General features: G+C 38.8%; 1 protein-coding gene across 6 annotated transcripts in view; it reads left to right on the forward strand.

The window, feature by feature from the left end:
* The window catches only part of LOC140539915 (uncharacterized), a 245,519-nt gene that overhangs the window by 204,630 nt on the left and 25,996 nt on the right, over nucleotides 1–14,893 (forward strand). The window contains exons 1-5 of one of the 6 annotated variants that reach the window (XM_072662753.1): nucleotides 2,883–3,154; nucleotides 4,163–4,252; nucleotides 5,216–6,028; nucleotides 12,010–12,126; nucleotides 14,632–14,710. The exons of 2 other annotated variants lie outside the window; for them this stretch is intronic. In XM_072662753.1, coding sequence (XP_072518854.1) covers nucleotides 5,982–6,028; nucleotides 12,010–12,126; nucleotides 14,632–14,710 — 243 coding nt within the window. In that variant the 5' untranslated portion in view covers nucleotides 2,883–3,154; nucleotides 4,163–4,252; nucleotides 5,216–5,981. Of the gene's footprint in view, nucleotides 1–2,882; nucleotides 3,155–4,162; nucleotides 4,253–5,033; nucleotides 6,029–12,009; nucleotides 12,127–14,631; nucleotides 14,711–14,893 lie in introns of those variants that run through there. 3 more of the 6 variants (XM_072662755.1, XM_072662756.1, XM_072662754.1) reach the window with 3 other exon arrangements.

The raw sequence follows: 14,893 nt of genomic DNA on the forward strand, positions 1-14,893 counted from the left end.
AGTAAGAGCAGCAGTAGTGTGAGGTGTAGTGAGAGCAGCAGTGTGATCAGTAGTGTGAGGTGCAGTGAGAGCAGCAGCGTGAGCAGTAGTGTGAGCAGCAGTAGTGTGAGGTGCAGTGAGAGCAGCAGTGTGAGCAGCAGTAGTGTGAGGTGCAGTGAGAGCAGTAGTGTGAGCAGCAGTAGTGTGAGCAGCAGTAGTGTGAGGTGCAGTAAGAGCAGCAGCAGTAGTGTGTATGTGTAACTCAGTAAAGTGGTGATGTAAGAGGACAAGGTTCACAGTTCAGGCTTTATTCAGTGTCACATAGTTACTGTATACCTAAGATGATATTCCCCCACACTTTATTTTTTTCTTTCGTTCTCTTGGTTTGTTTATAGTAGTGAAAGAAATCATTTGTATTTATGAGTCTCATATTTTCTGTTGGAATATTTATGGATTCATTTTATGGATTCCATGATTCTTTAACATATCTGTGAGCTGCTGTTAGGATTGTGGTATAAGTATCAGGTTCACTTAAAATATTTTTGATTATTATATTATTCAGAATAAACATTCTTTATTCTTTAAAACATGTTTATGCTGTCAAATGTTACTAAGATTTTATCAAGGTTATTAAGCACATGTACAGAGCATAATCACACACTCTGGCAGCACCGGCAGAGGTTGTACCTATCTGTTCTGCATATGTAAATAGTTTTATATTAATATTCGAATGTGTTGTCCACCACATCTGAAACTGTAACTATTCCAGTAGCTTTGCTTTAGGTTGTGTTTTGTTAATTACTCCGTGTCTTTCTCCTGCAGGTCCCTTTTAACTATTTACACTTCAATACCTTCTCGCTGAGTTCCCGCCTCATTCTGCTTGATTTATTATATTTTATCATTTTTATACAACAGTTACACTTCACATCTGGTCATGTCGCGTTCCATCTACTGTCCCAAGTATCCCCACTTGTAAATTCGACCTCCCTGACAGATCGAATATAAATTAAACTTCCAAAATACCGAAATATCTATTATTAAGAAGCCTATCAAAGTACGATGACCAAACGGAGCGACAAAAGCGTATAAAAGACGCCATTTGTGTCCCAATTATTATTCTAATTAGTTTTATATTAATATTCGGATGTGTTTTCCACCACATCTGAAACTGTAACTATTCCAGTAGCTTGGTATTAGGTGGTGGTTTGTTAATTACTCCTTGTCTCTCTCCTCTAGGTCCCTTTTAACTATTTACACTTCACTACCTTCTCGCTGAGTTCCCGCCTTATTCTGCTTGATTTATTACATTTTATCATTTTTATACTACAGTTACACTTCATATTTGATCATGTCGCGTTCCATCTACTGTCCCAAGTGTCCCCACTTGTAAATTCGACCTCACTGACAGATCGAATATAAATTAAACTTCCTAAATACCTTAATATCCATTATTAAGAAGCCTATCAATGTACAATGACCAAACGGAGCGACAAAAGCGTATAAAAGACGCAATTTTTGTCCCAATTATTATTATTATTATTATTATTATTATTATTATTTTTTATTAATATTCGAATGTGTTTAACACCACATCTGAAACTGTAACTATGCCAGTAGCTTGGTATAAGGTGGTGTTTTGTTAATTACTCCTTGTCTTTCTGTGTATCCTTTCACTGGCCACTTTATTAGAAACACCTACACTGTGTATCCTTTCACTGGCCACTATATTAGAAACCCCTACACTGTGTATCCTTTCACTGGCCACTATATTAGAAACCCCTACACTGTGTAGTCTTTCACTGGCCACTATATTAGAAACCCCTACACTGTGTATCCTTTCACTGGCCACTATATTAGAAACCCCTACACTGTGTATCCTTTCACTGGCCACTATATTAGAAACCCCTGCACTGTGTATCCTTTCACTGGCCACTTTATTAGAAACCCCTATGCTGTGTATCCTTTCACTGGCCACTTTATTAGAAACCCCTATGCTGTGTATCCTTTCACTGGCCACTATATTAGAAACCCCTACGCTGTGTATCCTTTCACTGGCCACTATATTAGAAACCCCTACACTGTGTATCCTTTCACTGGCCACTATATTAGAAACCCCTACGCTGTGTATCCTTTCACTGGCCACTATATTAGAAACCCCTACGCTGTGTATCCTTTCACTGGCCACTATATTAGAAACCCCTGCGCTGTGTATCCTTTCACTGGCCACTTTATTAGAAACCCCTATGCTGTGTATCCTTTCACTGGCCACTTTATTAGAAACCCCTATGCTGTGTATCCTTTCACTGGCCACTATATTAGAAACCCCCACGCTGTGTATCCTTTCACTGGCCACTATATTAGAAACCCCTACGCTGTGTATCCTTTCACTGGCCACTATATTAGAAACACCTACGCTGTGTATGCTTTCACTGGCCACTATATTAGAAACCCCTACACTGTGTATCCTTTCACTGGCCACTATATTAGAAACCCCTACACTGTGTATCCTTTTACTGGAGCTGAATGTGCGAAAGGGTTTCATTCCTTATTTTGTTTTGAGCGTCCTGCAGTGATGTGTTTCAGTTCTTAATGTTTAAATAAAAACTTTTAAAACTTAAATCTCTCTCTGTCTCTCTCTCTCTGTCTCTCTCTCTCTCTCTCTCTCTCTCTCTCTCTCTGTCTCTCTCTCTCTCTCTCTATCTCTCTCTCTCTCTCTCTATCTCTCTCTCTCTCTGTCTCTCTCTCTCTCTCTCTCTCTCTCTCTCTCTCTGCGCATGCGCGGTTCTGAGCGGTAGAGCGTGTGTGAGCGTTTGGCAGTTTGCCTTACTTTCTCGCGTAATTACTTTACTTTTGTATCTGAGGTTTCGTTGAGTGTGTGTGTGTGATTGTGTGTGTGTGATTGTGTGTGTGTGTGAGTGTGTGAGTGAGTGTGTGTGTGGAAAGTGAGGGGCGGGAGGAAACAGGAAGAAGAGGTTTTCTTTACAAGAAAAGTGAAACTAAAAAAAAGAAACTGCGCGTTACGACCTTCTCACGAGGACATACATACGAGCCATACGCACGAGCCATCTCCTATATTATTAAAATCTCATTTATTCCACACAGCAGAAACACCTGGAGACGTGATGTAGTCCATCTGGAACAGGCAGTCGTTTGAAGCTCAATAATAAAGGAGAAGGTAGGAATGGTAAAATGCAGCTGTAATAAGTGTCTAAATATGATATACAAAGACATATACCAAGTGAAGCCTGAATATTACTGTGGAGCTGTGGTGAACTTACAAGCCACACGAGCTACACTGAGAAAACGGTGTAGTGCAGTGATATTTAATCAGAATGATGAAAATGATAAAGGCAGGTGTTGTATACAGATATTGTGTGTAATAAATTATATTTCAGCTAAAGAAGAAAATAACTGCAAAAATAAAAGCGAAAGTAAAACGAGAGAAGCCGGTTTCCGGTGTTAGGCGCACTGGCTTCTCAATGTTCCCCTTTTAAAGAAGCCTAACAATAAGAAATCCATACATTTATGATCTTTTAATTTAACAGATGTGTGCAGACATGGGTTTGATGCACAGTTTTCTACATATGAAACCATCAGGAAGCTCAGACATTCTCCTCACCACAGACAGAACAGCGAAGCTAAATGCCAGAGCTTTAGTGCGCGCACAGTAAACCGTGTGCATCATTAGTGTGTTTATAGATGATGAATCATAATATGTGATATTTCTGTGCTGTTCAGCTCTTTAACAGCAGTAGAGCATTGTGGGAGTAACTGGTGTTTAGTGTAACACGGTATAACACAGTGTTGAAGTGTAGTATTCAGATACTGGCTAATATAAGTATTTCCCCCCAGAAATGATCAAATTTACATTTCATTTAATGGATTACAAATGACCGCATGGTCCAGCTTGGTCAGGTTGATCATAGCTGCTACAATTTCTGACCAAATTAAAAATGAAAATGAAATCCATTTTTGCTTAATAGCAGGTGGGTGTGAATGGGCTTGCATCCAACCACATTAATAATCTCCTATAGTATATGAGCTATTAGCTGTCCAAGCACAGTGTTTATTAACTTATTTGAATATGTTAATAAGGCAGAAGATAAGTGACTGTTAAAGCTTCCATGTGTTTATTTTAGATGAACTGAAGCACTGCATTGATCATTTTTATTTATATCCATAGAAAAGGTTTTCTCAGTGGACCAGATGGGCAGAAATTGACCTGTAGAAGCTGTTGTTCTGCATTGCCCAGAACTCACAGGTGTAGCTTAAGGTGTGGTACTAATTTTCATAATTGTGCTGGAGTAGCTGGGTAATACCTATAAGATAAGCAGTGTTTTCTTACTAAAATACTACAAATTATATTTATATTCAAGTGTGTTCATGACTTCACAATTCTGTTTTTAAATACAAACATAATGAAATATTCACATTTGCCCAAACACAAACTATTTTCAGTGAACTAGCAGGGTTTTGCAGAGATGCTGCACTTCCTATTAACCTGTGCACTCCTACACACAGTAGGAGTGCACAGGTTAATAGGAATGTATAAACAGAATTATTCCCATTTAGGCAATTTGTCATTTTAATATTATATAAAGTTAATCAAATGGTAGAATCTTAAGTTAGTTTCAGCACACTAACTACAGCTTTGTTTTGTCAAGGCTATGAGGTTGTGTTATGTATTCACATCCACTGTGTTCACAGTTAACTTCCACTAATGTAAACCAGAGCTGTAGTCCAGGAGTTCTGAGGTTAGCCAGTGTCCCAGTGTGTGAACCTCTAATGTTTAAGTAAGCTAAACCGGTCCCTCCCTCACTGCTGACTCACCTGACACATTGTTTTCTGTGGGTAAGGGGTTTGGGTTATTTTCTTAAAAAAAAAAGAAGAAGAAATTATATATATATATATATATATATATATATATATATATATATATATATATATATATATATATATATATATATATATATATCCATAGTTAGCCACCTTAGCTAGATACCCAACTTGACCTGGCTCTGCTTCAGCTACCTGATCATCCAACCTTGCTCACTGAGGTGACAGACTGAATCAATGACGACACAACTCTCTCAACCACTAGATGGCAATGATTTCCCTAAACGTTTGGGGCTTTTATTTTGCCAGCCCAGTCAGAGACAGTGAGGAGAAACAACAATGTTATTTTTAAAGTTGTTTTTTTATTTATTTATTTATATATATTTTTTTAACATTGCAGGTTTTTGGCCCGAACATCCAAGACTTGAGCCCCATAAGTCATCCTCCTATTCCACCACTGGACTGGACTAATACAGCACTTTACTGGGTCCGCAGTTCAGAGAACAAGCATTGGCTCATGCAAAATCCATTTAAATTACTTAAATTATCAAGGAAACATTTGATGTTTTTTATTTTATTTTACAGTAAATAGTAAATCAATCAATGCAATTGATTAATAACCTAGTAAAATAATTAGAGTTTAGATTTTGGCCTCTAAAGATCCCATGGCCTCAAACAGCAGTTTCGGGGTGTGTTGTATACTAAATGTTCTTAGCCTACTAAATGAGTTTCTGTGTTTGTGATTATTTGATTTGGTGAAACTCTATTAAAGCGAACACATCAGGTGCTTGTAAGGTTGTTCCACCAGCAACACATTTTCTTTGTCCTAATAAGTCTCCCTCTTCTTAAGCTTAAATTGAGTTGTCCTCATATGCTAGTGACGTTGAACATCAGCAGAGTTGTATAGCTCATCCCTTGGAGTACTGTGATTCTGAGTGGGTTTGCAGAGGTGTTGTTACTGGGACCCAGTTGGACTGTGTTTCTAATTCCATTGTTTTACCTTTCTTTATCTTGGGGAATGGATAAAGGTGCAGAATCATTCTTTTAGATGGTGTATTGTGGTGAAAAAAGAGTTCTTAAACCCCTTTCTTTCTAGTTCTAGTGGAACTGCAGACAGGCCAAACTCCCCTGGATCCAGCTGTGTATCCTTCAAGAGTGACCAATCAATGGAACAACCTCTTAACCTCAAAGAGGGATCAGCTCCTCCAGAGAGGTAGTCCTCTCTTTTCTACTTGCTGATCCTGAGCTCTTCACATACATGTTTCCAGTCAGCTCTGCAGTGTGGAACTGGGGAGCTGACTTGGGTGAACATTAATAAACATTAACATCAATAAACATTAAATTACATGAGGAATGTCTGAACAACAGCTGATAAATAGTCTTATGCACAGCTGTGCAGTTAGGTGAGAATGAAGTGGCAGTGGCGAGCAGACAGCAGGGGGCAGTTAACACATGGGGGAGAGAAAAGAAAGGAGAAAAAATAAGGTGTGTTTAGGAGTAGACTGATGTACGACCTGTAAAGGAAGTAGGTTAGAGAGACAGCAGTACAAATCAGAAACCAGTAATCAGTCCTGTAATCAGACCCCTACAGAACAGTGTAAGTATTAAAGCAGGCAACATCAGCACAGAAACAGTAAGGAACACTGGTGGATTATCTGAAAGCTTGAGCTGGGTTGTGTGATTGTAGCAAGATCCTGTTGGGCCACAGTATAGGTATAGGTCAGAAGGAGTATTTTATACTTAATGCAGAATTTAACTGCTAACCAGTGACTCTCTGAACTTTCACCTGACAGACACAAATGTGTTATCAACAAAATCTCAATAACCTGAACTTTAATAGTTAAAGACAGAAACATGGATGGAGCTCATATTGCAAAAATCATAGATATACATGTACACAATAGATGGCGCTATAACACACAAAATCTGCTGTCCTGGTTCATTATCTATTATTGTTATGAGTTATGAGACATGACCGCCATTAACCAATCAGATTTCCACAGGTACCTGACAGGCTTATCTTACCTTGTGTTTTAATTAATAATTATAATTTATTAATAATTATTAATTAATCTAGACTCTCCAAAATGGGACCAAATGTAAGATTCATATACAACGTGTTGCTCTGAGATAGTGTGCCAAATCTGGTGTAAATCCACGGTGATTACATCTGAGGTTGTAAGACTGTAGATAATGTAATAACTAGGAGCCACAGTGACCTGTAGTAACAGAGAGTGAACCTGTAGTAACGGAGAGTGAACCTGTGGTAACGGAGAGTGAACCTGTGGTAACGGAGGGTGACCCTGTAGTAACAGAGGGTGACCCTGTAGTAACGGAGAGTGAACCTGAGTGGACCTGTAGTAACGGAGAGTGGACCTGTAGTAACGGAGAGTGGACCTGTAGTAACGGAGAGTGGACCTGTAGTAACGGAGAGTGGACCTGTAGTAACAGAGAGTGGACCTGAGTGGACCTGTAGTAACAGAGAGTGGACCTGTAGTAACAGAGAGTGAACCTGTAGTAACAGAGAGTGAACCTGTAGTAACAGAGAGTGAACCTGTAGTAACAGAGAGTGGACCTGAGTGGACCTGTAGTAACAGAGAGTGAACCTGTAGTAACAGAGTGGACCTGAGTGGACCTGTAGTAACTGAGTGTGAACCTGTAGTAACGGAGAGTGGACCTGTAGTAACGGAGAGTGGACCTGTAGTAACGGAGAGTGGACCTGTAGTAACAGAGAGTGAACCTGTAGTAACAGAGAGTGGACCTGAGTGGACCTGTAGTAACAGAGAGTGAACCTGTAGTAACAGAGTGGACCTGAGTGGACCTGTAGTAACGGAGAGTGGACCTGTAGTAACGGAGAGTGGACCTGTAGTAACGGAGAGTGGACCTGTAGTAACAGAGAGTGAACCTGAGTGGACCTGTAGTAACAGAGAGTGAACCTGTAGTAACAGAGTGGACCTGAGTGGACCTGTAGTAACGGAGAGTGGACCTGTAGTAACGGAGAGTGGACCTGTAGTAACGGAGAGTGGACCTGTAGTAACGGAGAGTGGACCTGTAGTAACAGAGAGTGGACCTGAGTGGACCTGTAGTAACAGAGAGTGAACCTGTAGTAACAGAGTGGACCTGAGTGGACCTGTAGTAACGGAGAGTGAACCTGTAGTAACGGAGAGTGAACCTGTAGTAACAGAGAGTGAACCTGTAGTAACAGAGAGTGGACCTGAGTGGACCTGTAGTAACAGAGTGTGGACCTGTAGTAACAGAGAGTGGACCTGAGTGGACCTGTAGTAACGGAGAGTGAACCTGTAGTAACGGAGAGTGAACCTGTAGTAACAGCAGCAGGTCCGGTAGAGATCACAGTGCAGTGAGCGAATTCATTAATAATAATATTAATGATAATAGTAGTAATGAACTAACATGTAGCAGTAGGTTTAAATCAGTACAGTTCAGACAGTAGGAGATCAGTAGTTTTCCTGCAGTAAGGAGATTCATTATTGAGTCTAACTGCAGTGAGTGCATTAATTATTATTATTATTATTATTATTATTAATAGTAGTAGTAATGAACTAACATGTAGCAGTAGGTTTAAATCAGTACAGTTCAGACTGTAGGAGATCAGTAGTTTTCCTGCAGTAAGGAGATTCATTATTGAGTCTAACTGCAGTGAGTGCATTAATTATTATTATTATTATTATTATTATTATTATTAATAGTAGTAGTAGTAGTAATGAACTAACATGTAGCAGTAGGTTTAAATCAGTACAGTTCAGACTGTAGGAGATCAGTAGTTTTCCTGCAGTAAGGAGATTCATTATTGAGTCTAACTGCAGTGAGTGCATTAATTATTATTATTATTATTATTATTATTATTAATAGTAGTAGTAGTAGTAATGAACTAACATGTAGCAGTAGGTTTAAATCAGTACAGTTCAGACTGTAGGAGATCAGTAGTTTTCCTGCAGTAAGGAGATTCATTATTGAGTCTAACTGCAGTGAGTGCATTAATTATTATTATTATTATTATTATTATTATTAATAGTAGTAGTAATGAACTAACATGTAGCAGTAGGTTTAAATCAGTACAGTTCAGACTGTAGGAGATCAGTAGTTTTCCTGCAGTAAGGAGATTCATTATTGAGTCTAACTGCAGTGAGTGCATTAATTATTATTATTATTATTATTATTATTATTAATAGTAGTAGTAATGAACTAACATGTAGCAGTAGGTTTAAATCAGCACAGTTCAGACAGTAGGAGATCAGTAGTTTTCCTGCAGTAAGGAGATTCATTATTGAGTCTAACTGCAGTGAGTGCATTAATTATTATTATTATTATTATTATTATTATTAATAGTAGTAGTAGTAGTAATGAACTAACATGTAGCAGTAGGTTTAAATCAGTACAGTTCAGACTGTAGGAGATCAGTAGTTTTCCTGCAGTAAGGAGATTCATTATTGAGTCTAACTGCAGTGAGTGCATTAATTATTATTATTATTATTATTATTATTATTATTAATAGTAGTAGTAATGAACTAACATGTAGCAGTAGGTTTAAATCAGTACAGTTCAGACTGTAGGAGATCAGTAGTTTTCCTGCAGTAAGGAGATTCATTATTGAGTCTAACTGCAGTGAGTGCATTAATTATTATTATTATTATTATTATTATTATTAATAGTAGTAGTAATGAACTAACATGTAGCAGTAGGTTTAAATCAGTACAGTTCAGACTGTAGGAGATCAGTAGTTTTCCTGCAGTAAGGAGACTCATTATTGAGTCTAACTGCAGTGAGTGCATTAATTATTATTATTATTATTATTATTATTATTATTAATAGTAGTAATGAACTAACATGTAGCAGTAGGTTTAAATCAGCACAGTTCAGACAGTAGGAGATCAGTAGTTTTCCTGCAGTAAGGAGATTCATTATTGAGTCTAACTGCAGTGAGTGCATTAATTATTATTATTATTATTATTATTATTATTAATAGTAGTAATGAACTAACATGTAGCAGTAGGTTTAAATCAGTACAGTTTAGACAGTAGGAGATCAGTAGTTTTCCTGCAGTAAGGAGATTCATTATTGAGTAACTGCAGTGAGTGCATTAATTATTATTATTATTATTATTATTATTATTATTAATAGTAGTAGTAATGAACTAACATGTATCAGTAGGTTTAAATCAGTACAGTCCAGACTGTAGGAGATCAGTAGTTTTCCTGCAGTAAGGAGATTCATTATTGAGTCTAACTGCAGTGAGTGCATTAATTATTATTATTATTATTATTATTATTAATAGTAGTAGTAATGAACTAACATGTAGCAGTAGGTTTAAATCAGCACAGTTCAGACTGTAGGAGATCAGTAGTTTTCCTGCAGTAAGGAGATTCATTATTGAGTCTAACTGCAGTGAGTGCATTAATTATTATGATTATTATTATTATTATTATTATTAATAGTAGTAGTAGTAATGAACTAACATGTAGCAGTAGGTTTAAATCAGTACAGTTCAGACTGTAGGAGATCAGTAGTTTTCCTGCAGTAAGGAGATTCATTATTGAGTCTAACTGCAGTGAGTGCATTAATTATTATTATTATTATTATTATTATTATTATTATTATTAATAGTAGTAGTAATGAACTAACATGTAGCAGTAGGTTTAAATCAGCACAGTTCAGACAGTAGGAGATCAGTAGTTTTCCTGCAGTAAGGAGATTCATTATTGAGTCTAACTGCAGTGAGTGCATTAATTATTATTATTATTATTATTATTATTATTATTATTATTATTAATAGCAGTAGTAATGAACTAACATGTAGCAGTAGGTTTAAATCAGCACAGTTCAGACAGTAGGAGATCAGTAGTTTTCCTGCAGTAAGGAGATTCATTATTGAGTCTAACTGCAGTGAGTGCATTAATTATTATTATTATTATTATTATTATTATTATTATTAATAGCAGTAGTAATGAACTAACATGTAGCAGTAGGTTTAAATCAGCACAGTTCAGACAGTAGGAGATCAGTAGTTTTCCTGCAGTAAGGAGATTCATTATTGAGTCTAACTGCAGTGAGTGCATTAATTATTATTATTATTATTATTATTATTATTAATAGTAGTAATGAACTAACATGTAGCAGTAGGTTTAAATCAGCACAGTTCAGACAGTAGGAGATCAGTAGTTTTCCTGCAGTAAGGAGATTCATTATTGAGTCTAACTGCAGTGAGTGCATTAATTATTATTATTATTATTATTATTATTATTATTATTAATAGTAGTAGTAACTCATTACTGAGTCTAACTGCAGTGGGAAGAGAAGATCTCACATTCTCCTGGTTCTCCACTGTAGTGAGCAGGGGATGTGATGCATTGTCCATGATGGCAAGCAGCTTATTAAGAGCTCATGTTTCAGCCCCAACATTCAGAGTGTCCAGTTTGACTCCTACAACAGAGCCAGACTTCTTAATCAGTTTGTCCAGTTTGTTCTTTGTCCTTTGATTCATAAGACTGGGAATATGACAAACTGAATCATGAGTCAAATACAACACATTCATATTCAGTAACACACACACACTCAAACCACAGTCCATTTAAATATGATAAAAGATTTGGACAGAAGTTTTGTTTCTTCTGAACTCAAGGGTTCTGTTGGAGTAACTGTCTCTACTGTCCAGAGAAGGAGACTTTCAGCTTGATTTTGTCAGCAATGGGTGCAACTCAGAGTAGCTGAATGTAGTGTACTGCCTGGTCATTGTCTATGTTATTTATGTTGAGTTCCTTGTAACCAGTCAAAGGACCTTTCTTACAAAGTGGATTCAGAACCTCTGCATAGTTATCCTTTTTACTCAGCTGAAGCTTTTAGAGGTAAAGACAGATGCTATTCTCAGCTCATTCAACTTCCTGGAGGGAATATTGGTTAATAACACTAGTTAAAAAATGTTCTAATTTTTGGTAACTGATCATCTGTCTGATCATCATAGCAGTGTATTTATATGACTTGCACAGTGGCCTGCAGCTATCACAGAATGGTCAGTTACAGTGATGGTTAAAGTGTGGTAGTGGATTCAAGCTCTGTGTTCTTCTTGTTTGGGTTAGTTTGATTGGCCTGTTCTGTTTCTTAATGCATGTTTAATGTATGTCCTACATGACTGACTCTGTTAATACAGTAAGCTGAAGCACTCTCCTCTCTGTCTCTCAGTGACCCTGGACAGACCACGGACTCCTCTGTGTCCAGTCAGGAGCCTGTGAAGAAGAACAAGAGACAAAAGCCTGCTCTCCAGAAATCACTCTCAAAAGATTGTTCTTCACAGCAGAGGTATTTCCAGACTTCCTCAGATAAACTGGGGGCAGGGCTGTCTGGTATTCTGTTCTTGTCCAGTTTTTTGCATGTTGCTTCTCATCCTGATGTGAACTTTCATTCTGGTTTGATTTTTACATTTTTGGAGTTCTTTTTTTTTTTTACTTGTGGTAACTGTAATTGGTAACATTCAGCTACTGAGCTTAAATGTGTTTCAGTTCTCATGCTTGACCTCATCCTGACACATTTAGCATACATTACTGGCTTAGCTCTCCTGAACTCCTGATCCATAACTAACACACATTGATTGATGTTATTATTAAAATAATCATTTATAAAAACCTGGACAGCTTAGCTTCTGGAAACCTGGCAATGGCCAGGCCACTATTTACATCTACACACGCTGACCCCGCCTGGCTTTACTTCTCTGTCTAAACGCCCATCTGCAAGGGTCTGAACTTCCTGAACTGCTCACTCTTGCCTCACCCATTTGCTCTGCTGAGATCCTGCTTGACTTGTTGACACTGGCTGCCCATCCCCTTCAAAGCCCTTCATGGTCTGACTCCTGCATATCTCATCATGTATGCATTTATGGAAGAGAACTCTTCCAACCTCACTGTCCCCCTTGTCCCCTCAGGTCCTCAGACATCAGCTTACTTACTGTTCCACTCGTCCCCCAAGGTCCTTAGACAGCAGTTTACTTACTGTCCCCCTCATCCCCTCAGGTCCTCAGACACCATCTTATTCCTTGGCTTCTCAGACAGCATTTTACTCACTGTCCCCCTCGTCCTCTTGGGTCCCCAGACAGCAGTTTACTTACTGTCCCCCTCATCCCCTCAGGTCCTTAGACAGCAGCTTACTTACTGTCCCCCTCGTCCCCTAAGGTCCTCATATATCAGAACCCTAAAGGGTTCATAAGCACCACTGTTCACAGTAATATCATTCAGATCAATATCAATCAGATCCCTGGACAAAGAAATGGCACAAAGAAGGAGCGCCATTCATCTGCTGAATAAGGGGCCAGAGAGTTCATTGTTGTTGGGGACTTCAATGAAGCAAACCTTGAATGCCACACCCTCTTTCGAGAAGCGCACAAAGCCCTCCTCTGACCTCCGTTCGGCAAATCAGGTCACTCAAATGGAGCTGCCCACCATCAGGGTGGTTCATCGCTGGTCAGACCAATCAGACTCTGTTCTTCAGGACTGTTTTCATGACATGAACTAGGAGATGTTTCATGATTCGTCAAAAAACATTGACGAGTACTCAGACTCAGTCACCTGACTCTGTTTCCGAAGTTGATGTGCGCAGATACTTTAAGAGCGTCAACACCCGTAAATCTGCTGGTCCAGATGGCAGAGCGCTTAAAGCATAACTTCAGCTAGCTGGAGCCAGCATTACCTGCCTAAATAACTGGAGCCCGGTTGCTTAAACCACTGTCATAAGGTGCAGGTGGTCAGGATGGGCAGCATCACATCCTCATATACCCTCAACCCTGGAGCCCCCCTAGCCCACTTCTGTACTCTCTCCATACCTACCACTGCACAGTTAGACACAGCTCCAATGCCATCATTAAATTTGCTGATGACACGACAATAGTGGGCCTAATCTCCAACAATGATGAGAGCATACAGAGAGGAGGTCAGCTTCCTGTCACACTGGTACCAGGAAAACCACCTTTCTCTTAACATCAGCAAGACAAAGGAGCTGGTATTGGACTTCAGGAAACAGGAGAGCGTGCACACCCAGTGGGACCACTGTGGAGAGGGTCAGCAGCTTCATGTTGCTTGGTGTTCACATTAGTGAGGAACTTGCATGGACAGAACACACCACACTGGTGGTGAAGAGAGCACATCAGACGGCTGAGGAGGTTTGGTATGAACTCCTGCATCCTCAGGACGTTCTACACCTGCACTGCGGAGAGTATTCTAAGGGGCTGTTTCTCCACCTGCACTGCTCAAGAGCAGAAAGCTCTGCAGAGGGTGGTGCTCACAGCCCAATCATCTAGATTTCTACACCAGCTGCTGTCTGAGGAGACCCAGGAGGATTATCACAAACTCAACCCAACCAAGCCACTGCCTGTTCTCTCAGCTGCCCAGCGGCAGGAGCTACAGAAGCATGAAGACCAGAACCAGATGGTCCAGAGACAGCTTCTATCCTCAAGCAGTTCAGCTGCTGAACGAACAATAGCTTGTGGACTGTGGACCTCATCTGTACCATCACACAGTGTGTGTGGTTAATGTGCACATATTCAGTATTTCTTTTCTGTAAATATACGTTCTTCTTTTTTTGTAATACTGTGAGGGACGAGGCACCTTTTGTAAGTTTTTCTTTACACCTGTGTAATGTGTAACTTGATGTGATTTTGATTTGAAAAGGGATTAACTGTAATATAGTGGTCACACATGACCAGAATAACTGTAAAAGGTTAATGCAAATGTTAAAAATAATAAACCATTCAAATAAACACCATGCTAAATACTCTTATTTAAGAAAATAACTGTCTGAATTTCTTGTTAATTGCAGAGGTCACATGGGGTCAGAGTTGGATGCCGAAGCTGACAAGCCTCAAAGGAATCCTAAAGATTTCTTTGACATCTTCAATGTAAGACAGTTTTTTTGAAAACAGCTTACATGAATGGCTGATCATATATCTTAATCACTAAACTTTAGCTGCTTAATTTACACACCATTTACTCAAGATTTTATACACACACACACACACTAAAATATTGCATTGACATAAGTATTTAGACGCTTTTTTATTTTAGACAGGCTCTGGATGAGC

This window comes from Salminus brasiliensis, chromosome 18 (genome assembly GCF_030463535.1).
Source record: "Salminus brasiliensis chromosome 18, fSalBra1.hap2, whole genome shotgun sequence".
NCBI lineage: Eukaryota > Metazoa > Chordata > Actinopteri > Characiformes > Bryconidae > Salminus > Salminus brasiliensis.